This window comes from Aspergillus bombycis, assembly GCF_001792695.1.
Source record: "Aspergillus bombycis strain NRRL26010 chromosome Unknown contig00108, whole genome shotgun sequence".
NCBI classification, from domain to species: Eukaryota; Fungi; Ascomycota; class Eurotiomycetes; order Eurotiales; family Aspergillaceae; genus Aspergillus; species Aspergillus bombycis.
This window is the reverse complement of record NW_019170110.1, coordinates 95,023-121,646: the sequence shown is the minus strand read 5'-3', so window position 1 is coordinate 121,646 and position 26,624 is coordinate 95,023. Positions and strand designations below refer to the sequence as shown.

Genomic DNA, 26,624 nt, shown 5'->3' with positions numbered 1-26,624 from the left:
TCCTCCCCCACCCCCTGGCGCTTCATTTGGCGCTCCTCCACCGCCACCACCCCCTGGCGCCTCATTTGGAGGTTGGAGAGCAAATTACATGGCTTCCCAGGCCGTTCCCTCCAAATCGACAGTCTTTTTGCCATCAATCAGGCCTAAGAAGAAGCTCAAAGCGCTCCATTGGGAAAAGGTTGATGCTCCTCAGGTGACTGTATGGGCATCTCATGCACTAACTCCTCAAGCAAAGGAGGAAAAGTATACCGAACTTGCCAAAAAGGGTGTATTGGATGAGGTTGAGAGGTTATTCATGGCGAAGGAGACCAAGATCTTTGGAGGCAGTGCGGCAGCCAAGCAGCGCAAAGATAAGAAGCAGCTTATCTCTAACGAATTGTCTAAGAATCTGCAGATTGCCATGGCAAAATTCTCCCAATACCCTGCAGATGACGTTGTGCAGAAGATTATTCACTGTGACGCGGATATCCTTGACAACCAGGTTGTTATGGACTTCCTCCAACGAGATGAACTGTGCACGATACCCGAAAACATATCCAAACAGATGGCACCTTACAGCAGGGATTGGACAGGGCCGAATGCTGCTAGCTCTGAGCGGGAACAAGACCCGGCTGAGCTTACGCGTGAAGATCAAATTTATCTATATACCGCTTTCGAACTGAACCATTATTGGAAAGCGAGAATGCGTGCCCTTGCATTAACTCGCTCCTTTGAGCCTGACTACGAGCATATATCCGCTAAGCTTCAGCAGGTTGTGAAAGTGAGCGAATCGCTGAGGGATTCTGTAGCTCTGATGAATGTGCTTGGGCTGATCTTAGATATCGGAAATTTCATGAACGATGCTAATAAGCAAGCTCAAGGTTTCAAGCTGAGCTCTCTCGCTCGATTGGGCATGGTAAAGGATGACAAGAATGAAACCACCTTTGCAGATCTTGTCGAGCGGATTGTTCGCAATCAATACTCAGAATGGGAAGGGTTCGTCGATGACATCAGCGGTGTTGTCGCCCTTCAGAAACTTAATGTCGATCAGTTGCGGACAGATGCTAAGAAGTACATTGACAATATTAAGAATGTACAGGCGAGTCTAGACGCTGGTAATCTAAGCGATCCTAAGAAATTTCACCCGCAAGACCGCGTTAGCCAAGTTGTTCAAAGGAGTATGAAGGAGGCTAGGCGCAAGGCCGAGCAAATGCAGCTCTATCTTGAAGAGATGATTAAGTCGTACGATGACATTATGGTCTTCTACGGCGAGGACAACACAGATGAGGGCGCTCGACGAGACTTCTTTGCCAAGTTGGCTGCTTTCTTGCTTGAATGGAAGGTAAGTTAAGTTTGGGCCTAATCTAGAGCCCCATGCATGCTCTGGGGATTTTGGCTAATGAAACTTCAACCCGCAGAAATCTAAGGAAAAGAATATCTCGTTGGAGGAGGCTAGAAAACGTACAGAAGCGTCCCTTGCTCGCAAACGTAATAATGCTGCTCTTGCAAACAGTGCCGGCTCAGGTGAAACGTCACAACTACCTGCCTCAAGCGGGGCCATGGATTCTCTTTTGGAGAAGTTACGAGCTGCAGCTCCTCAGGCTAGGGATCAGCGTGACCGTCGACGTCGTGCTAGATTGAAGGAACGACACCAGATTCGCGTGGCTTCGGGCCAAAGGATGCCAGACCTACCTGGGGCTGAAGGCACGGAAGGTGGTGGAACCAATGATGGGAACGAAGTCAATGACAATGTTGCCAGTAATGATGAACCAAATACCACAGAGACAGGGCTCCTGAGCCCCCTTAGCCTAGGCTCGGACTCTGGGATCACAAGCAAAGATTCGACTCAGATCTCAGAGAGTGAAGATGTTGCAGATCGTGCTGCAAGCATGTTGCAAGGTCTAAGAGATAATACCGATGGGGAACGGTCCAGAAGACGAAGGGAAAGCGCTGAAGAAGAACGTCGACAACGCAGATTACGGAGACGGAATGGACCAACAGGTGGGAGTAAAGACAGTGCCGACGGCTCTGCCCTGTCCCCAGTACCGGAGCCCATGACACCGTCAAGGATTGACTCGAAAGGTTTAGAAGAGCCTATCGCGACTAGTCCAGAAGATGTCATTTCGCAGCGACCGGTTACTCCAGTCATCGTCGTGTCTCCAACAACAGAACAACACCACCGCTCTTCAAGTGATGATGAACCCGATGCCGACTCTCCTGGCAGATTTTCCGACCCGTCAAATTGATGTTTTCGCCTCTTCGGCTTTTCATAACTCCTGCTTCTCTCTCTCGCTCTCTTTTCTTTTCTTTTTCCTTTTCTCCTAATATAATACCTGATAGACTAGCGGACATCGACTTGGAACATTTTACCTTACTGAGTGTATAATATTTTGCTCCCCTTTATTTTTTCTTTTCCTTCGTCTGTCTACTTCTTATTGCATCTGAGTTGTCGGCGTTGAAGGCCCTCAGCTAGCGTGATGGGTCCATCCTTTCACTGCTCTTCCTTTACTCCCTTTCTCTTGTTACTGGATTTTCCAACGTTATTTCAAGAGTACATTGTTTTACCGACTTCCTTGCTTCTACAGCGAGCGACTCCTTTGTTTTCAGTTCCCATCAGAATGTCTTTCAGCTTCTGTCTCGATTTCCCACTTTGTACATACGTAACGTCATATTTCCTTCTGGGTTGTACGCGTGATATCTCCTTTGATGTGCATGGTTAGCATTTGTTGTTGCATGTCGGTTGTGGCGGGTAACCGAGCGGCTTTTTTTTTTCATGGTGTATGGCCGCGTCTTTCGACGCGCAGGCGTGACGAGGCGACGCAGCTATCATTGATTTACCTTCAAACAAACATTCATCTTATGAAGTCGGTGATATTTATGCATCAGACACGCTTGTGGTTGGTTGCACCGTATCTTACCTGACGATGTTGAAGGTCACCGACGACGGAAACCATACATGATAACTTCGCTCTAAGGACCATAGGAGCATATCATATCCGAACAAAAATAGATATTAGGGAACTATAGATATATATCCTTAAATACATTCTACAAGATAACAAGGAGGTAAAAATGCCCTAGGGGAAGAAAAAAAGATCCAAAATACTCCGTACATGGTATTGATATCCCATATGCCCACGTGACCATATGTGATAAATCAACTCTTCCACCTGCTTGGAGAACCTTTGTTTCTACTATCATACTTATTGTTTGATCTTGCCGCAAGTGCCGTTCTGCGCATGCGAGCGTCTTATCTTCGAAACCTGCGCCGGGTGATTCCCTTTCGCCTGTCATGGAGCAGGCATAGCTGCGCTTTCCTTCGGGAACATGCCCATCCTTCGCGCTATGTGTTGTTTCCACCTCCGGCGGTACCGCAAAGCCGAATGTTTTCCGTTTCGAGACCGACACAGTCACATATAGATGGAGACTCTACCATCTACGCCCTTTCGACTGCGTCTGGTCGAGCTGCCATTGCGGTTGTGCGGGTATCAGGTCCGGGATGTGTGCGGGTGAGCTGAATTTATCTACAACCTGTTGGGCTGCTAGGTGGCTGATGTCGTCTTTCACCATTAGATATATCGAGCGTTATGTCCAAAAGCGCCGCTTCCCCGACCGCGCTGTGCAGCTGTACGGACTTTATTCGACTCTACGCGTGAATCCTCCAGCGCCAGCGTCCTTGATGCAGAGGCCCTGGTGTTGTATTTCCCAGCCCCCAAGACAGTCACAGGGGAGGACGTTCTTGAATTACATCTTCACGGTGGGCCAGCAATCGTTAAGTCTGTCCTTGCAGCTATTTCCCGCATGAGTCAGCCAGACTCGCTCGTTCGTTACGCCGAACCCGGCGAATTCACCCGTCGTGCCTTCATGAACAACCGACTGGACCTTCCGCAGATAGAAGCTCTTGGCGATACTTTGTCTGCGGACACCGAACAGCAGCGTCGCCTGGCTGTTAGAGGTGCTAGTGATGCGTTGTCTAAGCGATATGAGCAGTGGCGACAGCAGCTGCTCTATGCACGTGGGGAACTTGAAGCGCTGATCGATTTCGCCGAAGATCAGCATTTCGACGAGTCTTCTGATGAGCTGGTACTCTCAGTTGCATCGCAGGTACAGGCACTGCGGGTCCAGGTTGAGTTCCATATTCAAAACGCCTCCAAAGGAGAGCTATTACGCCATGGAATCAAGATTGCTTTGCTCGGGGCGCCCAACGCGGGCAAGAGTTCTTTATTGAACCGGATCGTCGGTAAAGAGGCTGCTATTGTTAGCACCGAAGAAGGAACCACCCGTGATATCGTGGATGTCGGAGTTGACCTGGGCGGATGGTACTGCAAGCTTGGCGATATGGCCGGAATCCGTTCCGAACTTGTCAATGGGAAAGGATCGATCGTGATCGGGGCTGTCGAAAAGGAAGGTATTCGGCGCGCCAAAGCTCGCGCTCTGGAATCCGATGTTGTTGTTGCGGTCTTGTCTCTGGAGAAAGCCACCTTCGGTGACATACCGTATCAGCTGTCAATCGAACAGGAAGTAGTAGAGGCGGTCAATGATTGTGTTGCAGCTGACAAGTGCATCGTTATTGCAATTAATAAATGCGACCGGCTGCCCTTGGATGACCAGAACGGTCAGCTTCTGCCCCAGCAGTTGCTCACCACAGTGGGTGATATATTTCCTACTGTGCCGCAGAAGCGCATCTTCGGCATCTCTTGTCATGAAGCGCAATTGGAATCCGCACCGGAGCAGAAAGACCCGGGCCATCTACAAGAGCTCCTCCGCGGGCTTATCTCTACTTTCGAAGAAATTGCATCTCCATCGGGTATCGAAGGTGATGCGAATGGGGAATATAATCTATCGTATTGGGAAGATTCTCTCGGAGTGACGCATCGACAAAGTTCTAATCTACAAAGATGCCTGCAACATTTGGATGATTTCTTGACCCAAACTTCCAGAAGCCATGCGCCGCCAATGCTAAGCCATGAACATGTGCGACAGCCTATTGAGATGGACATAGATATCGTGACAGCCGCCGAGCACCTGCGCTTTGCGGCCGATGCGTTGGCGACAATAACTGGCAAGGGCGGGAGCGGCGACGTGGAGGACGTTTTGGGGGTTGTGTTTGAGAAGTATGTCTCGCTGCTCATCCGGAGAGGTGTTGGCTCTTGCTAACTGTGTACTAGGTTTTGTGTTGGAAAGTGAACCGCCAGAGTGTGCGCCAACAGAGCCGCTTTTAAGGATGCCTCTCTGCTTCCCCAGTTCACCTCCCACACCACAGGAGCTGCCCCATGGCCGTCCATATGAGTGCAGAAGAAGCAGTCGATGGTTCAGGTAACCCAACTATTTTTGCCGTTATCATTCGGGTCATTATAACCGCCGCGACCTTGCATGGCTGCGAGGTCGGACGGGCCGGTTATGTGAGGAGGGAAAGTCTGGAAGACCGAGGGGGCGTTATAATCTCCTCGTCCCATTGACTGTTTGGCGTCAGTCGAGGACCAGCTAGACCAGCTACCCGATATATCCATCATCACTCAAGACCTTTATATCTACAGACTGTCTTGAGACTATACTAGAGTCGAGTCAGGGAGGTAGGAAAGGGGTCTGATGGCAATAATAGGAAGAGCACAAAGAAAAGACTAGGATCATAGAGGCGGACGAGAACAAGTGATGAAAGAACAGAAGGCGACAGCTTGGTATGGCCTCGACTTTGTAGATGATTGTAAATAGCAAATAGTAAAGAGTAAAGAGTAAAGAGAAGAAGGCTATAGGCATGAGTCGTTTTTATACTCTCCGGGACAAATCATGTCTGCCTCAAGGCATCCACGGCAATGAAGCAAAGCAGCAATGACTAACAATATAATTCATGCTGCCTGCTTATTTTCTTCCGCTCGAATCCTGAACTATCGCCTTGCTTCTCGAGTTTTCCACAGGATCTTCCAGAGGTGAGATTGTTCTCTTCTCTCTCTCTTTTTTTGGGGGGAAAAGACCGGCCTTCTTCACTTTCCGGCGACCTCTTGAGAAAAACTGCCGAAGACATTCCAGGTGCATCAAATCATTCTCTATCGGTTGACACTCCTCTACTACCCGACTACTCCCTCCTTCCTGTCTTCATCATCATCATCTTTTGTCCCGGGAACGTGCCCGTGAGTCATGCCGGATGCTGCAAGCCTATTGGGTAGTGCGGCCTGATTCCAGGACAAGTGCTCCAGATCGAGGAGTCATCGATCCCATCATGGATAGAGATGGATACCGTCTACTAGTAGTTTACCATTTGCCATAACCGTTATTCTGCGGGTTTCCCCGACCACATCACCTCACGGTCTAGTTGATGGAGAGGCTTGGCTGCAGCTGATTTACTCAACCCTATGGGCCGAAAGTCTCAACAATCGTTTCCACGACCGTGTGGGCTTTCCGCCATGTCCATTCCAAGTCGCTAACTACACGACTCCTTCTGGTGCAGTGTATACCGATGATATTGACTCTGCGTCAGATTCTCTACCTGGGCCCTCACATGAGTCCCCTCGAACTAGTTTCACTGCAGGTGACGGTTCTAAGACAGGTTCATTAATCATCGACACTGGGGATGCTGTTGAGCGTGGCCGGGACCATTCCTCTAAAAGATGGTACACGGTGCCTGGAGGTAAATTGCTTGGCGCTGAGCCTCCAACCGCTGCTGAGTTTACACCCTCCCGCAAATGATAATTCGAGTCCTCATTTTGCAGTATTTCTGCTAAAGCCTCAGGGTGCCGAGCGCGAGGTGTGACAATGTGCTGTTCTGACGAGCCCTGCTCCGGTAGAGCTTGCAGGAGAGTGCCAGAGCCACGGCGGGGCCTCATATTACGGTGCATTTGCTCCGGGGTAGTGGATCGACTGGGGGGTAGGCCTTGTTCCAGTGTCCCGGGTAACTCTTGAATAACTGGAACCTGTCCTGTGAACGGCACATACTGATTTCCAGCCAGCCCCGAAGACCGGGTTTGTCCCCTTGTTGGCACATCACCCAAAAATGGAGGAACTCTGGGTGGAATGCTCTCGGTAGTTGCTACTGGCCGCCGCTGTGACTCGCTCAATAAGTCCTGTATCACCTTCTTCTTTTCCTCAGGGATATCAGCAGAAGGTGAAAAGCCAATCCTTTCCATCGTAAAGTCCTCACTTGCTCCCTCCATGACCCATCCCGTGGGACTGCAGGACAGCAAGAATCGCAAAACATCTGGATGCCCGTAATGTGCCGCATGATGATACGGCTGCCATCCCTGTTCATCCTTTTTCAGGACGGAAGCCCCGTGCTGAAGCAGAAGCGTTACAATGGGCAGGTGGCCTCCCATTGCGGCCAGACAAAGAGGAGAATCCTCCTGCAACTTATCGTCGTACGGTAAAGATAGAGGTGAACCCCGATCTAGGAGATGTTGAACTGCAGCTGTGTGTCCATACCGACATGCTGCACAAAGCGCTCGGTCTCCAATAGCATCTCGAGCTATCAAAGATGCGCCTTTGTCACAAAGTAAGTTAAGCAATGCTATGGAACCGCGAGCTGCGGCGAGATGAATTGGCCTTTGTTGGTCCTTCGTTTGCACTTCTATATTGGCGCCCGAGATGAGCAGGAGCTTCACAATCGCAGTATTATCAGTTTTAGTTATACAAGCATAGTGAAGCGGAGCAAAACCGGAACGGCACTGCGTTTCCATTGGAACACGCTTGCGAAGGAGTAATTCCACAACGGCAAATTTAGAATTCAGGACAGCCAAGTGCAGAGCTGATCGACCAGCAATGTTGGCCATAGCTAGAATGTCTTTCTTCTGACTAAGAAGGTCAACAACTTCTGTGTGTCCATTGTACGCAGCCCAGTGTAACGCTGTCATAGAAGCATCATCGACCTGTCTAGTGGATGCCTTTCTCTTGAGCAAAGCCTGCGTTACCTGCAGCCGGCCCATCGCTGCAGCACAAACAAGTGGCGTCCTGTTATCACTTCCAACCGCATCGATGTCCGCTTTGTGAGTAAGAAGAAGCTCAACCACGCCCATGTGACCCTCTTCGCAGGCGTGGTGCAGTACTGTCATCATCGTTCCATCTCTGGCTTCCAAGTCGGCCCCATTCAAAACCAGAAATTCAACAACGGCTTCATGGCCCTCCTTTGCGGCAGTATGCAGCGGAGTCATTTGGTTTTCAGCGCGCGTGTTGACCTTAGCTAGACCGGCAATCAAGATGTTTGCGGCTTCAAGTTGTCCATGCTCTGCTGCAAGCCAGAGCGCGGTTCTACCTCTGGAATTTGGGGCTTCCGTATCGATGCCTTCCAAAAGAAGCAATTTGAGAACCTCACAATGGCCGCGAGAGGCAGCAAGGTGCAGGGCAGTCGACCCTGACTTATCTGTGACATTTAGTCGAGCGTTTCTTTGAAGGAGCAATTCAACGATTTCCTCGTTTCCACAATGCGATGCTACCAGTAATGCATTTCTTCGAGTGTTTACATGGCAGGCTTCAATATCATGGCAACTTTCTATAAGTCTCTCGACATCTGAACGAGAGCCTGACTGGGCTGTCTTGACAATAAGTGGTGCAGCAGCCCCCTCGGGTGTTGTTAGGTCGATGCTGGTATGCATATCTCGCCCATTGATCCGCCGTGCTGCCATTGACCCGCCTGTTAGGGTTCGTATAGGAGCTTGAGCCGCTGACTTAGAGCGACTCAGTTGCCGGAAGGCTGCACGAATCTTTTCCCGCTTGGAGCTCGAAGAGCGACTGATGGGGGAAGAGGGTGTGGAGTCTGACTGCCATCTCTGGAATTGTGTTGGGCTCGACTGAAAGTTAGAGGGTCTGAATGGCACACTCTTACTATGGCCATGTCCCGAGCGGATTGTGTCATATGGTAGAACTGGCAGTACAAGACTGCTTGCCCGTGACATATTTGGTGTGTTCCCCGAACCGCTACCATAGCCTTCATCGGTACTCCGGCTTTCATTGCCATTACTGGCAGTAGATTTCGTTTCCGTTCTTGACCACGAACTATGGAGTATACGACGATAAGGGGGAGAGGAAAGTAGTCTACCATCGAAGTCAAAGATAGTATCTCCGGACGAAGATTGGCGATGAGTCAGGCTAGAGCTATCGGCGCGGGAGGCTGCGTAGCTGCCTGAGGACCGAAGTGTCGCTGTGTCACTGGCAACCCTCTGGATGATTTGACGGTTTTCCGCTTTGCGAAGTAGTTCGAGTTGGTCAGATGTCGATCGACTACGGTGGGTCAGCCCAAATATGCCTGTCGTTAACATGTAAATAGAATCTCACCATTGACAGGCCTGAACCAAAAGTTGTAGCGCGAGAACCTGAGCGTGTAACCTGTCCTGATGGCCTCGCATTATGTCTTCATTCCATAGGATCTTTACACGAGTGCCTATCCCAAATTGTGTGTCATTGCCTCTGGTGAGGGTAGCGACCTGATCGGAAAGAACGTCCATGACGGCGCGGCAGCCATCCAACGCAACAAAGAGGCCCTCGTCATATTCATTTTGTTCAGATGTGTCGCGGGTATTGTGCCTTGCCCACTCATCTAGCTCTGAAATGGCATTTCTGATGGTCGTCAGCTCTGAAATGAGTGACCGAATTGTGAGATCTGCGTGGCTGAACTTCTCGCGCAACGTCGCCAACCCCGCAGCGGTCTGTGTGATGATCTGCACAAGCTGAAATGCGCCAGAAATCACGCCAAATATAGAGCCTGGATCCATAGGAGCGTAATCCGTTTCGCTTTATAACGAAAGTATCATTAGGGGAAGGATATAGATGAAGGAAAGAGGAGTGTTGCGACAGGTCGTGTGTGCGCTTCCGTGACAGACAAGTAGACAACCCTAACAAGAACAAAGTGGCAAAGGCAATGAATAGCATGCAGATCACAACTCCCCCGGGGAGAGAAAACGAGAAGAGAAGAGAAGAGTCAAGATAAAAGCACGACTTGCGTAGAGTCCACAGCTGCGGCGTTGACGAATCGAACCCCAGAAACCCAACGCCAATTCTTTGATAATGCTTTGGGGGAATTTATAGGTAAAAGAACGTTGATTAACTACAGCGGAGAGTGTATGTAGGCTGGCAAGACAAGGGGGGGCAGCTCGATGGTCCGAAACACAGCCACCAAGTCTAGAACAAGTCAGTCGCACAGGCAGTGCATCTTCGCTCGTCGCATCTTACAGCCACCTCCACTTAGTCAAGATTGGACTAATCATAATAATCACGATGATATAAAGACATTATTCGAAATACACAACAAAACCGCTCTTTTGTACATGCAGAGCCGTCCCAAACCGTCTAACGCACCTGGCAACTAGAACATAAATCCACGGTAAGGGACAGAAAAGAGGAAAATATCTATCCATGCAGGAAAGGGGATCAACATGCTCGGGTATAAGATCATTTGGGGTTGAGAAATGTTCAGCGACTTCGAAAGTGAAGTGTTTAAGCCCCAATCTCGTTCTTGACCCATTTCTCCAAACCTCCCTTGGCAATAATTTCTTGCACGTTGGGGGGGAGTTCACCTACCTGGTGGGTCCACTTGGGGCCATTCTCTCCCTCCTGAACCTCAATGCGGCTTCTCCGGACGTCCCAGGTTAGGGTCCAGCCAGTGCGGTGCGTGAGAGCTTTGTCACTTCCTTCTCCAGCAAAGCTCTCACGGAGACGGTTGATGAGACGAGGAACCTCTAGACCCATCAGGGCATTGTTGATACTATTGCGAGAGAAGATATTGCCAAAGCTTCCCGACACAACGAGCGGGATCTTCTTTGCCAAAATGGCAGTCGCTGCCTGCTCTCTGGAGCTTCCACAGCCAAAGTTGAAACCAGTGACTAGAATATCACCTTCCTTAGCGATCGACGAGAACTGAACATCGTAGTTGGACATGCAGACTTGAGCCATTGTCTCTTGGGAAACATCATCTTGGTAAGTGTATTTACCAGGATAGATACCATCGGTGTTGATGTTATCTGCATCGCAGAAAACGATTTCACCCGAAACACGCTCTGGGAATCCAGGGTATACCTCCGTAAGGGAATCACCTGATGATTCCTCACCCTCTTCTGGAGCAAACTGCTTTTCACCATCGGCAACCAAGTTATCAATCTGGCCGATTAATTTCTCCAAGGCTTGTTCAGCGGTAAGCATGCGATCCTCCTCTCGAATTCCATCTCCCTCTCCACGTACAACTTCAGTCGAACCTTCCGGCGCCTGGTACCAGCCGGGGCCGCTGAGCTTTCCGGTCAAAGCGCTAGCGGCAACGACTTCGGGGCTACCAAGGTATGCTTTCGCATCGGTGCTACCCATACGGCCTTTGAAATTACGGTTCGAGGCACTGATTCCTACTTCACCAGCCTCTAAGAGACCGGTTCCCAGCCCGATACATTGTGCGCATCCAGGTAGTAATGGCGTAGCTCCGGCATCTAGTAAGGCTTGCCAATCACCCGCTTCTTCTGCTGCTAATTGCTCAGGGATAGACGCAGCCGCAACATAGAACTCAACACCGTCGGCAATCTTGGGGGCTTTGCCGCCATTCTTTTCCGCAGCTTCCTTGAAAACTCTAGCAGCTGCAGCGATATCTGAAGCCCTCGAATTAGTGCATGAGACGAGGTATGCCTTGTTAACCTTGATATCCTGCGCCTCCAGGTCCTTGAGAGGGGTGGCAACCTTGACGGAGTTTGGACCGGAAACGTAAGGGGAAAGTGTAGAAAGATCCAGGAAAAGTTCCTTAGCATATTTGGCTCCCTTGTCAGCAGTCAGAGGGTTGGCAAACAGCTGCTCTAGGAGAGGGTGTGTGAAGTGCTGGGGGGCTAAGGTCTTGAAGGGACCCTCCGCAAGCCCCATGGCTGCTGTTGTAGCCTTGCCTTTCAACCATCCTTTCAATACACTATCAATTGGGAACAGGCCAGACAAGGCACCCCATTCTGTTGTCATGTTGGCGATCGTTAACCGGGCATCTACCGATAGACTACGCATAGTCTCCTCAGAGCCGGTAAATTCAATTGCATGGTTCAAGACATCGTCCTTATCAAATAATCCACAAAGAGCGACGATCACATCCTTACCGGTCACACCTGGTGGTAATATACCGGTCAAAGTGACCTTTGCAACGGGTGGGATCTGCCACCATGTCTTTCCAGTAGCCCAGATGCTAGCACCGTCCGTTCTCACGATTGGAGTGCCCAAGCAGCCGACGCCACCGTACATGTTACTATGGCTATCGGAAGCGACCACAAGAGTACCGGGCCAAGCATAGCCTTCTTCCACCATGACTTGATGTCCAATACCTCTTCCAGCGGGATAGAACTCAACTCCCTGATGCTTGGCGAAGTCTTCAATCTGACGATACTTTTGTAGGTTCTTCTCCGACTTGTTCTGTACATCGTGATCGAGCGTCATCACAATCTGCTTCGGATCGTGTAACTTTGTTGCACCAATAGACATGAACTTCAGAGCAACAGGCCATGAGTTGTCGTGAGTCATACACCGGTGAGGCGAGATAGTGACATAGTCGCCGGATTTGACGAATTTGTCCTTGGCCAAACCAACGGAGTACTTCTGAACAATCTTCTCTGTGAGTGTCTGCGGAACGGCTCTTGAAGCCTGAAGAGAGGAGTAGACTGCAGCTGACGAGGGATCCTCCAATTGCGACTGAAAAATATCTTGGAAGTAGAACCTAGTGGAGGCGAACGCACGTCGTTGAGGAGTGCTCGGCACGCGCAGGGATGCCCAGCGCCTGCCAGGGCCACCGGACGGCATCAATCGAGACTGCATGGGGTCAGCTAAACAATTAAGGCGATATGGAAGAAAGGACCTACAGCCATTCTTGCCAGGAGACGTTCAAGAGTTGACCTTTCTTGCGAGCGAAAGTCTGGCGAATGAGAAGAAGCGCATTATTTCTCACTCTGGGGATGCGCCGATAAAAAGCGGCTAGAGCGCCAAGACTCTCCGCTATCGGAGGTCATGAGTCAAAGTTATCGACAAAAGACCCGATTCTATACTTCTATACAGATATATACAAAATAAAGATATCTAGTTTTTCCCTTTCCCTTTTACCATCACTTAACCGTCCGGGAAATCGGTCGTTAGAGTTTCCATACAGCCCAATCCTTCAAGTCAAGTTCCTTGATGATCCCTCGAAGCGGTCCTTGAAGCTCCATACCTTGCGCCCAGAGCTTTGGTCCAGCCATGTAGCTAATGAAGCCTTCTGGTCCCGAGACTAATATCATCTTGCGTTTCTCAGATCCCTCAACTGGGATAGCAGATTTCGTAACGTCTGATATAGTTTTTTTCCCGATAAATGTGTATTCCTCGTCAACAAAATAGTCCACCGTGACCTGTCCCGGATACTGAGACTTGAGAGCCTCAAGCTCTCTGACAATGAGTGAAGGGAAAGGAGCAGTCCTATTCACGGGATCAGCCGGCAATGGATCGGCTGGCGATGACTTCAAGAGACCGGAGAACCAGGACGCTCGCGATCTAGACGCCATGGTATTGTCATTTGTACCACCAACACAATCATCTCGTCTCCTATTCGCCCAAAGGATGTGTATCCTCGGTTTATGTGTTCCATTTGTGCGGCTAAGGAGCGTATGTCCTGCCTGTAAGGCAGGAGCGATACCAGTTCCACCGGCAATGAAGAGAATCTGCTGGGTATCTAAAGGAATTTCGCACTCAATCTGTGGACCACGCATCTCTATGCGAGTTCCCATGTCCAGACCATGCAAGTACCGGGACATTTCGCCGAAAGGGTCCCTACGAATGAAGAACCGTAGCAACTCCTCATTTTCCTCGACCGACGTAGGAGGAAGAGGTGTATAGTCTCTTCCAATCTGTAGCTGCGGCTGTTTGAACATCACACTCCAGACACCCGTCTTCCATGCTTCGTCATAGACCTGACAACTATCATTGGCCGGCTTAAGCGCTTTGAGAGTAAAAATGCTACCGGTCGACGATACCGGCTCTTTTGACACTAGGCAATATGGAGTAAATGTGATGGGGTTCAGCGTTGTAGATTTCGATCCTTCTTGGGACCTGATATAAGCACCAATTCCAGCTGCTGCGATGGTCACGACAGCGACTCGAAGCCAAGGGCGCTGTTTCGACGGCGACGATGCAGGGGAAGAGGAAGAGAAGGCATGGCGTCTCCGTATCCGACCAACTGACCTACAGAGGGGAAACGGTGAAATGAATAGAGACAAGGTCCGAGCCGATGTTCTAGGCTTCATGAGATCGTTGGGAAGAGAGGGAATCGGACGGGTTATATCTTCATATTTTCGCTCAGTAATTGCGGAAAAGATCTGGGGCACGAGGACGCTAGACCTGATCTGGCGGAAACGACGATCACTCTGTATTCTTCTACAGCGCCGGGGCTGGTTTTTTTCTTCCCCTGTTTCTTTCAGCCAAGAAGACGAGAATTCCTTGCGGTCACTTCTGTGTTCATACAGGGGAGGTTTACACATAAGCAAGGGAAGCTCGTCTTTCTCTCTCTATTCGTTGTCGCAGCTAACCTGGCATGGATTGTTTTCATTGAACTCCCGCTTTCATTAATCTCAAACCCGGACTCCATTAAACCACAATGGTGTTTTTGAACTCCGAAAGCAGGTCAGCTAATAGCCATGCGCCTCGGGATTCTCTAGAGCTCGCCTCCCTCGCCTCCTCCTCGCCCGAATTGGACGCAAGGTCCTCCAGCTCCTCCCCCTCTGGTATTTCGTCCTCCCGAAAGCTCTCCCTCGAAGATGAGGATCCTCTCTCGAATTCCTATGCACACACAAATCTCGACTCTGGGAGGCCTAGATCGGCCCGGTCATACTCGGTATCTTCTGCGTTTGATTTTGGGAGAACACTATTTCCCCTGTCGCAGACGGCTGGGGGGTATGCTCCATTAGGCGCGCCTTCTGCGCTTGACCGTGAAAGCGGGGCCGCCGATGGCTCATTGGAAAGGAACAAGACGTTAACATACTTGAATGGCCTATCCCTTGTGGTAGGGCTGATCATTGGATCGGGGATTTTTTCATCACCAAGTCAGGTCAATGCCAACGCGGGCTCCCCTGGCGCGTCCCTCATTGCATGGGTAGTTGCAGGTCTGCTGGCATGGACTGGAGCGGCCAGCTATGCAGAACTAGGAGGAGCGATTCCATTGAACGGTGGCTCTCAGGTGTACTTGGCAAAGATTTTCGGAGAATTGGCAGGCTTCCTCTTCACCTGGTGTGCTGTTCTTGTGCTGAAGCCAGGCAGCGCTGCCATTATTGCCATCATATTTGGGGAATACGTTGTTCGGGCTGTGGTCGGTGCTGAGGTCGAGCAGGTTAATCCCTGGATTAACAAAGCTGTCGCATTTGGAGGAGTCTTGATGGTGACCTTGCTGAACTGTATTTCCACAAGATTAGCCGCACGCATCGGTGACATATTTATGTTCTTCAAGTTCATCGCCTTGCTTGCAGTCACCATCATTGGCGTTGTCGTGGCGATCACGGGCCTCTCATCAGATGGGAGTGCTAATGAAGAATGGAAGTCGGGTTGGTTTAAAGATACTAATGTTGACATATCAGCCTGGGCGGTTGCATTGTACGCCGGCCTTTGGGCTTTCGATGGCTGGGACAACGTATGTGACACTTAACTTCTATAACCAATTCTCTATGCCTGGGCTTCCGTCGCTGATGAGGTACAGACTAACTACGTAACTGGCGAATTTAAGAACCCCAATCGTGACCTCCCGCGTGTGCTTCATACCGCTATGCCACTGGTCATTCTCTGCTATATACTCGCAAATATCTCCTACTTCCTAGTCCTACCGCATTCGACTATTGAGGCTAGCAACACCATCGCTGTTCAATTCGGCGATAAGGTGTTTGGAAAAGCCGGTGCTCTCGTCTTCGCGCTCATTGTTTCTGCGAGCTGCTTCGGGGCGTTGAATGCGACGATTTTTACCAGCGGGCGATTGGTCTATGCGGCCGGCAAGGAAGGTTATCTGCCTTCAATATTTGGCAACCTCTGGACTCGAGAATATCCCGCAAGCAATCGACTACAGCGCCGGTCATGGGCTCGTCAATCTATTTCACGCCTTTTTGGTGAACGCTTTCGAATCGGATACACACCAATCAATGCCATGGCCCTGAACAGCACGCTCACCTTGGTGTACGTCATTGTCGGTGAATTCAAAACCTTAGTCACTTTCTACGGTGTCGCGGGCTACACGTTCTATTTCCTCACCGTCCTTGGCCTGATTGTACTCAGGATTCGAGAACCGTACTTGGAGCGACCGTACAAAACATGGATCTCAACTCCTATCATCTTTTGCTGCGTTAGCATCTTCCTTCTCAGTCGAGCGGTCATCGCAGAGCCCTTGCAAACTTTGATTGTTGTGGCCTTTATTGTTGCTGGCGTTCCGGTTTACTACTGGCGAATCTATCAGCGTGATGGTCAGATTACATTGCCAGGGTGGAAATTCTGGCGGGCAAGGTGAATTTCCACGCGCGGTTCACGTTCTTTTCCCTTATACCTCTTTTAATATCTGACCTTCTTCCTATACCCTATGGCCTTCACCTTCGCTCTTCGTCCGGTTGCCGAGTCATATATGGAGTTTGTAATGAAAATCAATGATACCATTTTGGATTCTGAGGCGTATGAATGAACAGCAGCGGTCTCTTGTTTACAACAGCTAGAAACCCCAATAGTCATGATAAAAAAGAACCATCATGTCTAGTTTTGTGGGTATGTAATGCCCCTCTTCTTTCTCTATAGTAGAACAGGAGTCAATTCACATTGAGGGTTTGATGGTTTGCCATGTCAATGCGCAATGTTTTTTGCATACATAGTATAGCATATATAACATGTATGGTCCAGGATAACATCGACCTACTTTCTTTGCAGATCACCATAGTTGATTTGTAAGAACAGTATAATAATAGTTGATACTTAACATATTTGACTTATCTTCAATGTCATAAATATTTGTATAGAGCAAAGTCCAAAGAATTCCAGGGCTCTTGGTATAGGTCTTGTCAGTTCACCTTTTCTTTCTTCTGTTGTTGGCCACTCTGTAGTTGCCGATAATTCGATTGCGGGTCTGTCGGTTTATTCAGGTTAGGCATAATCCCAGGCTTCTACAGGGTCGAGCTTCACTTATGGGTCGTTCGGTAACGGCCAACACATCGGTCCCAGTGCGCAAGCTGCCATATCACAGCGCGGAGCCAGAGCCGTGTGATGAAAGAATCGGCGTATTGCAATTCCATGATACTGCATCTATTACTTACCATCATCGCTCGATCGGCTTCTGCGCTTGCTTGCTTTCCACCCCACTCCGCTGTCATTTCAGGCACCTCCAGCCCCGGGTCATGCTGCACTCGCCGGTGGGCTAGCAAGGGTCATCTATGACAAGGAGTAACCGGATGATACGATCAAACCCCACCTCAATACCCGACAATATTCCAGCATCAGTGGGTAAACGGCCCATTTTGAAAGGGTGTCCTGATACATGGGTGGCAAACCTAGAGCGTCAAGCATATCATTCGCATTATCCGGTGCTCAACCTATCCGTCTATGCGTTTTCAAGCTGTGCTGTGTTAGGATGGCTATCTGTGCAGCGACGTCGCCATGCAGTCCCCCTGAGACTTGAGTAAGGCAGATGATGGTCACAGCAGCGAATGCGCGGACTAGGGCCATATCTGCTATATTTTTGTGCATGGCTACTATTGCCACCCGAATCTCATCGAGTGCTTTTATACGGTTGTAAGAGTAGATTGGATGGATTGTTGGGGCTGAGAACCGAGCCAGACCCATTATGCACGGCCATTGTTGGATCCAAAAACAGAAAATCAAGCGCTTGAAGGCATTCAAATGTATACTATACTAAGCCGAATCGACTGGCTGGTTTGAGCGAAGGCGTCCAAGGGTTAGAGTTTAAGAAAACCCATGCATTACCTTTAAACTCATTTCTTGCCTACTAGTGCCAGATTGGGGAATGGCGATAGAAGATGTCCCTCTTCCCTGGTGGGCGATCTTAAATGGTCATAACGCATTATTATATTATATATTCTGACCGTACAAATCATGCCGCTTCCAGTCCATCCCACAAATCCGCTTGTAGGAGAACAGCAGGAGTATGCTTCAGATTTGGTGCACTGGGGTCTAATTCAGCAAAGAATCGTAGACGAAAGGCAGACTCAACACATGGCGTGTAAATACGTGTTGAGATGACTGTTCTTTCATTTACAAAGACTTCTAGAACGTTTCGGTCGAGGAATGCATGAATCCGAAGTGTCTCTTCTTTCTCCATGCCGCTTTCATCTGCGAAAGTAAACAAGGTATGCGGTGCGATCTCTGGGTTATGGTTGATGTCCGGATCATAAGGAGGAGGTCGGTGGATCGAGAATGTCTCGCAACATGGTGCCCATGCTAGGACGGTGCTATTACGAGGATCTAGGAATCTGCGTCAGTTGCTCAAGGAACAGTAGGAAGCTATGCTTGCTAAGGTAATTGGAAAACCCCTCAACCCGGGCAAGGAAAACCTACCGAAGTCATGCTCAAATTCTATCCCCACCAGCTTACACAGCTTCCCAACTGCAAACTCGGCCTTTAATTCCCACCTTGATGTCGTCAAGGATAAGCAATTGCCACAATGTTGCCGGTCGCATAATGGGACATTCGTGATGTTCTGGGCTTCGCTGCGAAGTTTCTTGAGTCTCTGGTCAGGCTCAATGCCTAACGTGCGGACTGTAAAACTCCCTTCGCCGTTGGCTTCCTTCTCAATAGACGTAACATCACTCAGGTTTGAGCAACGTGTCTTTGTAACGTTGCGCAATGTTGTCAGCTTTAAAACGCGTGGGAGAGATATCACACCACTCCAGCCTTGTTGATGCCGGATCGTATCTGGAAGGTCCTCTTCCGTGATCCAGCAATAGACGATGTACTGTGACATGACCGGATCCCAGAAGGAATTGGCGGCGTAGGCGCACCCGTGATCGAATATTCCGGAAAATGCATAGTCGGCGAGGGCATCTATTGGCTCCCACTTCGGTTGTTCAGGACGCGGATCTACGGCCATCCATAGCTGCGATCGAGAGACCCTCTTCTGCTCCCTCTCAGACACCAAACAACCTTCTACGCCCATAATAATAAAGTTTTTCGTGGCTCCTTCACGGTCGGTCAGCACCACCCAGTTGGCAGTTTCCCAGTTGACCCCCAGGTCGCCCGACCACCTCGACGGCCGGAAATTTAGCCCAATGTTAACCAGAGGTCCCGCATACTTCCATTCTCTAAGATCATCAGCATTGACTGAGTAAACGAAGACTGTTGGTGTCCGCCCAGCAATTCCTCCGGAGAGAAACCCAGAGAGACTGGGAGGTGGTAATATGTTCTTGTCGTGTTCACCTCGCTTCGTTGCCCACACTCCTATATAAGGGTCTCTCCAAGCAGTTACATTAAGACCGATGGGCGGCGCTGGTAGAATTGGGTTGGAGCCTAGACGCTGCCATGTTACGCCGTTATCCCGTGAAACGGCTATACTGAGCGACTCGCTTCCAATCTCATAGGGCAAAGTATAATGTAAAGGCAAACGTCTCACCGAAGTGTATATATACGTGAGAGCCCCGGCAACCCCATTGATATCAGAAGGCCGAAGGCAGCCTGTGAATATACCACAATTATCATACTCAGCTAAAGGTGTTAGACATGGCTCTGGGGATGTTTTCCAGGATATTAGGTCCTGTGATATTGAATGTCCCCAGGATATGTTCCCCCAATCGTTGCCTTTGGGGTTCCATTGAAAAGATAGGTGATATAGGCCAGTCGCAGGGTCATATCCAAGGCCGCAAGGGTCGTTTAACCAACCGTGGGGAGCGGTTAGGTGAAACGATGGCCGCGAGCATAGAACATGACGGGCAGGCGTAACCTGCTGTTCACACGATAAATAATTCTCAATCAGATTAAGATTGCATGATGGGGTCTGGGGCACCGAATTGGCAGGGATTTCCTCTTCGCATCCTGCGAGAACTGGCATGTCTACCGGTGTGGTTTGATTCGGCTGGTTATTAGGCGACTAGTATAGACGGGGAATATAGCCAAGAGCCCAAAAACGGAAGTCTCTCTTGTGAAATCCGTCCCTAGCCCAGCCCCTTCGTCGCAAGGGCCTCAGCTGATTGGAAGATAACGCCGATCGATTGGTGAGACACGCACGTCTTGCTAGTTTGGCTGGAAGCCTATAGTAGGGTGTAGGTATGCATAAACGGGTTGTTGCGATGTCAACTGCGGAAATCCGGGGAATTTTAAGAAGCTCTGGACAAAGAAATATTCTAACAGAGGCGCTGGCCTGCCTCGTGGCATTTGTCTCGGAGGTCAGTTGTCATTCGCTTTAATAATTATCACCACCGGTCGAGAAGCGGACGGAGGATTCTCGGAGAATTTGCCTTGGGGAGTTATCCCACATGGACGACAGGCTCGGTTGGAAACCGCACACTAGTTGTAGAATGATCGGCTAGTCCATCCTGGCTGTTTTGCAAACCTTGATGGAACCGAAAAATCGGCAAGGTATTCTACTGTGCATTTGCACGGAGTGGTGGGACCTGCAACAGATGGATCCCGCCCCCTGGTGCTCTGCTAGGCTGATTCCAGGACATCGGTTTTGGAATGAAATAAGTATCAGTGGCAATACAGTGCGAGACATGTGAAGAATTGATATGAGTACCGATAGGATAAGTAAAGTATGACAAGGCAACCTCCTCCCCAGGTTGTTTGTATTTCAGATGAACGGTTTTAACAAATATCGGGGAGAGAACTATGTCAAAACCAAAACGAGTTCAAGAGATCGATGTTGTTATCTGTTTGAGCTTAAGATGAAAATGCGTGGACATACCTACCGGTATGTAAACACTTCAGGAGTGAGTAGTTGGTATATACTGCCAAGAATATTCTAAATATAAAGTGTAGTCTTGAAACTTGAAGTCTCAAAGTTAGCGGATCCTATCTTTCCTTTTCAATACTGTCTTTTTAAACATACCCTTAATTACTACGGAGTACGTTTAGGTACTGTACTAGTAGATATGTCTTATGTGGGGCATGCTAGTAGCTACACGGGTTTAAAATTATTGGCTCCCTTTCCTTTCAAATACGTAACTCTACCTAGACTTTACCGTATTCAACTCTAGTATTGAAACTTTAAGCGTCTTTTTGAGATGTGGAAACTGGAAAAGCAATACGGAGTACAACGTTTAATTCCCATCTACTCCGTAATCTCTTGAGGGGGCCCAAGATCCGGGGTCACGGTATATATCCCACACATATCCATGTCTCACCACGTCCCTCAAGGTGATATTCCTCCTGGTCCGCTTAGTCTCCAGACAATCCACGGCACTTACCTCCACCAATATCCATTCTTTACGTCTCAATCTCTTCAGTCTTTCTTATAGAGAGAAAAAGAAAAACGAGAAGCAGAAAAAGAGCATACACAGGAGATTGGAATGAAGGCCCACAAACCACTCAACTCTTTGTTGTGAAGTTAGTAAACAGTAGTTCTCTTTTGTTCACCCAAGCGTGCAAATAATATCGCTCAGGATGACCTGCCCAAAGTCAGCGGTAGATTCGGACATTCACTCAACGGTGGACAGTGACACAAGTGATGTGCAACACCTGGACCTGACTAGCACCAAATCCCATTGTCTCTCAAAGGAGAGGACTGTTAATGTCTTCTTGTTGGTGACTTGTGTGGTCTTCGGGGCAGCGTCATTTTTGTTTGGCTTCGATGATAAGATTATCTCGCCTGTAGCGGCACTGCATCCTTTTGTAAGTCGAACTCCGACGGGAGTTAAGCCGCCAATCCCACTAACAATGGAATCTACTCAGGTTGGAAGGTATCAAGGACCCAATCCAAGAACTGGTAGATATACCTTGACCGCCCACAATCAGAACATCGTATTCTCGGTCCCGCTGGTCGGCTCGATTTTCGGAGGTCTCGCAGCATCGCCCCTGAATTTCCGCTTTGGCCGAAAATGGCCCGTGTTGATGGCGTACGTTATCTCCATTAGTGGTGGATTGCTTCAAGTTTTTGCCCCCAGTCTGGCGGCATTTGTGGCTGGACGATTCATAAATAGCATTGCCATGGGCATCGCCAATGGCACCGCTCCCTTGTATCTTTCGGAGGTATGCAACTGCAATGTATGAAAATAGACCATATAGCTAATGTCTTAACAGGTAGTTCCTGCTTCCATGAGAGGCAGGAGTGTAACATCAATCAATATCTTGAACGTGACAGCGGGAGTTATCGGAACCGTTGTAGTGTCTGAGACTAAAAAACGAGGGGGTAGAGAGTCATACTTGATACCGTTGGCCGTGCAGTGTGCTCTCCCCGTGTTACTATTTATCTGCACGTTGCCTCTTCCTGAAAGCCCACAATGGCTTGTTGCTAAAGGCCGATTGGCACAGGCTCGTAGCAACTTGCGGAAACTCCGTGGCTTCAGCGAAGAGCAGGTCGACGTCGAGCTTGAGATAATGAAGCTCTGTGAACAAAAGGAACGTGAACTGAAGGCCAATGTGAAGTTCTGGGAGATATTTTCAAGGAAGTACCTCCACCGAACCTTGACAGCTGGATCGTTCTTCTCTTTGAACCAGATCTCCGGGGTAATACTCTCGACGACTTACGTTACGGTTTTCCTCACCGAGATTGGCATGGAGGATTCCTTCACCTTGGATGCTTTCTCCTTAACGATAATTGCATCTTGTTGTACCCTTGCCGGTACTATAGCAGCACCCTTTGTAATCGATCGAGCTGGTCGTCGTCCTACCGCGTTGGTGGGGATGAGCGTGTTGCTCGTTATTGACGCTTTAGCCGGGGGTCTAGCATTCAGCAAAGACCGGCGCTCTGGTGTAGCAATTGTCGCATTATCTCTAACGTTTAACTTTTTCTGGGCCTCGTCGTTTTCTTCACTGTCGACTTTGATGCCTTCAGAGATGGCCACACCCAAGCTCCGGCACCACACCATGGCCTACACCATTGCCTGCGCACAGACAACCGCAGTGATTACTACGCTTGTCGTCCCTCGGCTGACAGCACCAGATGCAGCAAACCTAGGCGCGAAGGCCTATCTTATATTTGCTGGCTGTATGTTCTGTATCGTAATCTTCACATTCTGTTTTCTGCCTGAGACGAAAGGCCGCACCTTTGCAGAGATTGATGAACTGTACGATGCAGGTGTTCCGGCCTGGAAATGGCGGACCTATGAAAGCTCATTTGAATTAAGAACATATCCAAACCTCTCCAGGCCCCCTCCAAAAGTTGCTTAGCACCGTTTCAATGCATTATTCCCACCATCGTGTATCTATAATACAAATTAGAACCAAGATGTATATTCAATCCCCGCATTCGTGGCACATCCCGCCATAATCTGGGTATACATTGGTGCACTTGATCTAACTATAACATGTAATCAAGGGCCAACTCGATAGTTAGTTAGTTAGTTGGCTCCGGCTTCAATGACTAATCGGCGAATAATTTGACTCAATATGTTTCTTCCGTGAGACCCGAGGTAGAACTCCTTGCATGCCTTTAATCGGGATACCATCAATACGCCAAAGCCTAGAAAAGAGAAAAGCAAATCAAAGATAATACATAAGCAGCAATCAAGCACCACTAGGAGCATGCGTTGTTTGAACTTGTGAAGACCAGTTACTATAAGTGTTGCTCCTAATATTCGAGTCGCTCAAGAAGACCTTGTATCTTTCCAGATAAGGGTGGTTCCCACCGCGCAGGCTATTGAGCAGAAGTAGAAAATCCTCCGCTAGGGACTGAGGCAGCGTGGTAGCAGCACTTGAGTGCACGGATCCCGGAAAACTTGGTGGCGAGACGCTTGACTTTGGCATCGATTCGGTTACGGGTGGTACCAGAGGGAAACCATTTCCCAGAGATAGCTGGACGTTAGACGATACGCTGATGGCACTGACAGCGATATCGTACAATTTTTCAACCTAGTTACATAAGTCATGGAACCGAATGCATTTTAGGGATATCTTCTGACTCACAAGACCTATTCCATGTGCTTCCATGGAGCTCAGTCTCAATGACTGACAGATTTTGAGCGTATCCTTTGCGACAGAAACGCAGTAGTTGAAACAGAGCTCATGGTGGTCGGACGAAGGCTTAAGTAGTCCATGAGTGGAGCATAGGACCCATACGCGATTCTGAAGCCATTTCTTGGTGATAAAAACATCCGCACACTGTGTTTCTCTCAAACCCATTGCTGGCTGAGTGTTGCGAGTTTCTCCAGAAGCTGACTTTATGCGCTCAAACCAGTCATATCCCTTATATCGCTCGGACTCGCTAACTCGACTAAGGTTTTGGTGGATAGCTAAAGCTTTCGCTTCGGTCAGCTTTTCACAATAACCAGAGTCGATGCTGCACCGCCGGTTCCAGCAATCGACGACATCCTCATCAACAGCATCAAAGAGCTCCATTAAACGGGCTAAGCCCATCATTCCTTCAGCATCTTTCTCATTATGAACTATGATCCCGGAAACAAGACTATGCGTGGCGTTATGAATAAAATCATGCACAGAGCGCATGCTAAAGCCAGGCTTTCCCCAAAAGGTAATCGGATGTCTACGTTGCAATGCATACGCTCTTTATTCGATGTCAGCTAAGTAAGAAGGCTGGTAAAGTGCCTAAAAGATACATACCTCTCCGTGATAGATAATACCAAGTAAGTTCGCAAACGCTGGCCCTTTTCGTCACCAGGTAAATCACGATAAGAATTTGGGTCGTTCAACCCCAATGTAGCGGCGAGATCTAAAGCCTCCCTTAGACGAAGCCATGCTGCGTTGTGCTGGTTACTACCAAAAAGACATCCAAATAGGAAGAAGCTTGTAAGAACGGCCTCGATGGTTGGATTTTCGCCAAAATCAGAGCAGCTTCTCATTCTTGTAGCTTCGGTCATCATTAACCTGGCCTGGCCAGCTCGAGATTGAGAAGTGGGTCGCTCATCTATCTCAATAGGCTGGGTAAGCGAGAAAGCGCACAGCGACAGTAACATCGAGCCAAACTGAGGATTTTTACGATGTTCATGGGATAACATCCGGATGAACAACGAAGACCGATTTAGCACTGGCAAAGTCGGGTGCAGGCGATCAAAATAGACGTCAATCCATGGAATCATGTTTGCCTCCACGATCGATGAGGGCCATAACGCTCTTGTGTGACTTGGTTCTGGCTTGGTAACATCCACATCCGGCACAGGAGCGGGGATATTATGTGATTCTAGGCCCTGTGCTTGCAGGCTCGAAGAGTCTGCATCATTCTGAATGATGGAGGGCAGAGATGTCCTTAGGTAGATGTTAGTGCCCGGGAAATCAAAGATGGGCATTTGAGCATCTAAGTTATCCGGCAGCCAATACTCCACATCACTTCTCTCGTTCCAGCCTATCGCACTGTTACTATGGGATGCCATAGATGAAGCATCTACACTCCAGCCAGGAGCAACCGCCGCCGTCGCATGGGATTGCGCAAGGTCGACGGGCACGGAAACATCGCCGTCAGGAATAGGCCACGGCGTCGCATCATGTCGACTTTCTTCTCGCGGAGGAGGCTCTGCTTGATAAGGGAAAGTGGTAGGAAAGGCGCTAGAGTTGACTTGACTTTGTGGGGTCGGAGGATTTTTGCTTAACACATGAGTTTGTTGCTGCCGGATCTGCGATACACGACTAAAGAAGTGGTCAGGCTATGCAATAACCCAACAAATGAGTAGAGTATTATCCTAGTAAACTCACTGTCCAGTTGGGCCCCGTTTCTTTTGGGGTTGGAAAAAGGTGCATTCAAAACCCATAGACACACATGCTTTACATGGTTGCGATAGACTACACTGTGCAGCATTAAGAGGGTTAGCATACCCACGACCGACCGCTCAAGCATCGGAAGTAAATCGCAGAGGGTGGGGGAGGTGAAGTGAAATTAACAACAATCTCAAGAAAGGGGAAGGAAGTATTGCCTTGATCTTCCGGAATTTGCACTGGTCGCAGGCCCTTTTCGCTATAGCCCCCGATGTCTTCCTTCGGGATTCAGTCCGGATGGCACCGGTCATCGGGGGTGTTGTAGTGGCATCCGAAGTCGGGTTCATGATGGCATGTTCTCGGAGGGACAAAAGGGGCGATAGAGGGCAGGAAACTAGCAGATATGCGAGCAAGAGGGACAATCACAATGATATACCGGGACGAAACATTTCAATGCCTCACACTCAACTTCCCCGTCCATCAGTCAGCTTGTTATTCAAGAGAATGATCAACATGGAGAGAGAAAACGAGGAAAAAAATCGCCCGTCGCGGAGGCCCCGCGTGATGAATCCACTGTAACGTATTTGTCTCAACCTTAGTGCCGTCACTCTTTCCAAGCTTGTTTTAAGGGAAATCAAAATCAAAAATCAAACTAAGAAAAATAACGGGAAACTTCGAAAAAACGGGAAAGGAAAGCTAAAATCTCCCAACTCTTATGCTTATTTCAATATTATTATAAAAATCCCCCTCTGGTGCACCACCGCCGCTTTAGTGGCCGTTCTCCCTGTTCAGGAGTGGACCCTGCCCCATCAGGTTGGCCGTAATTTCTACTCCGTGAATCATTGGGGAACAAGATAAACTAGGGCTGTGTTATAGTCAGTCTGGTTGAACCTCTACAATTACATCCGATGACATTGTATCCCAGA

General features: G+C 49.1%; 8 protein-coding genes across 8 annotated transcripts; 4 read left to right on the top strand and 4 right to left on the bottom strand.

Annotated features, from left to right (window-relative positions):
* Positions 1-2,225, top strand: ABOM_008778 (FH2 domain-containing protein; the record flags this gene model as incomplete). Its single annotated transcript, XM_022535907.1, has 2 exons — positions 1-1,321; positions 1,398-2,225. Coding segments are annotated over 2 exons (2,149 nt in total), but the record flags the coding sequence as incomplete, so codon positions are not given.
* A 993-nt stretch (positions 2,226-3,218) lies between these two features.
* ABOM_008777 (tRNA modification GTPase) lies at positions 3,219-5,166 on the top strand (the record flags this gene model as incomplete). Its single annotated transcript, XM_022535906.1, has 3 exons — positions 3,219-3,488; positions 3,553-5,093; positions 5,148-5,166. 3 exons carry the CDS (start codon positions 3,219-3,221, stop codon positions 5,164-5,166), a joined length of 1,830 nt encoding a protein of 609 aa, XP_022385299.1.
* A 1,235-nt stretch (positions 5,167-6,401) lies between these two features.
* ABOM_008776 (ankyrin repeat protein) lies at positions 6,402-9,674 on the bottom strand (the record flags this gene model as incomplete). The annotated part of the gene is made up of 2 exons (XM_022535905.1): positions 6,402-9,183; positions 9,238-9,674. The coding sequence occupies 2 exons, from the start codon at positions 9,672-9,674 to the stop codon at positions 6,402-6,404; spliced, it is 3,219 nt and encodes a 1,072-aa protein (XP_022385300.1).
* A 721-nt stretch (positions 9,675-10,395) lies between these two features.
* Positions 10,396-13,439, bottom strand: ABOM_008775 (homoaconitase LysF; the record flags this gene model as incomplete). The annotated part of the gene is made up of 2 exons (XM_022535904.1): positions 10,396-12,717; positions 13,050-13,439. The coding sequence occupies 2 exons, from the start codon at positions 13,437-13,439 to the stop codon at positions 10,396-10,398; spliced, it is 2,712 nt and encodes a 903-aa protein (XP_022385297.1).
* Positions 13,440-14,527: 1,088 nt separating this feature from the next.
* On the top strand, positions 14,528-16,414 carry ABOM_008774 (putative amino acid transporter; the record flags this gene model as incomplete). The annotated part of the gene is made up of 2 exons (XM_022535903.1): positions 14,528-15,553; positions 15,620-16,414. 2 exons carry the CDS (start codon positions 14,528-14,530, stop codon positions 16,412-16,414), a joined length of 1,821 nt encoding a protein of 606 aa, XP_022385298.1.
* A 1,584-nt stretch (positions 16,415-17,998) lies between these two features.
* On the bottom strand, positions 17,999-19,948 carry ABOM_008773 (glycoside hydrolase family 32 protein; the record flags this gene model as incomplete). Its single annotated transcript, XM_022535902.1, has 2 exons — positions 17,999-18,369; positions 18,463-19,948. 2 exons carry the CDS (start codon positions 19,946-19,948, stop codon positions 17,999-18,001), a joined length of 1,857 nt encoding a protein of 618 aa, XP_022385295.1.
* A 1,550-nt stretch (positions 19,949-21,498) lies between these two features.
* Positions 21,499-23,223, top strand: ABOM_008772 (sugar transporter; the record flags this gene model as incomplete). The annotated part of the gene is made up of 3 exons (XM_022535901.1): positions 21,499-21,726; positions 21,787-22,083; positions 22,135-23,223. The coding sequence occupies 3 exons, from the start codon at positions 21,499-21,501 to the stop codon at positions 23,221-23,223; spliced, it is 1,614 nt and encodes a 537-aa protein (XP_022385296.1).
* A 336-nt stretch (positions 23,224-23,559) lies between these two features.
* On the bottom strand, positions 23,560-25,754 carry ABOM_008771 (CeGAL family transcription factor; the record flags this gene model as incomplete). The annotated part of the gene is made up of 4 exons (XM_022535900.1): positions 23,560-23,904; positions 23,959-24,556; positions 24,613-25,632; positions 25,699-25,754. The coding sequence occupies 4 exons, from the start codon at positions 25,752-25,754 to the stop codon at positions 23,560-23,562; spliced, it is 2,019 nt and encodes a 672-aa protein (XP_022385293.1).
* Between the last annotated feature and the right edge of the window lie 870 nt (positions 25,755-26,624).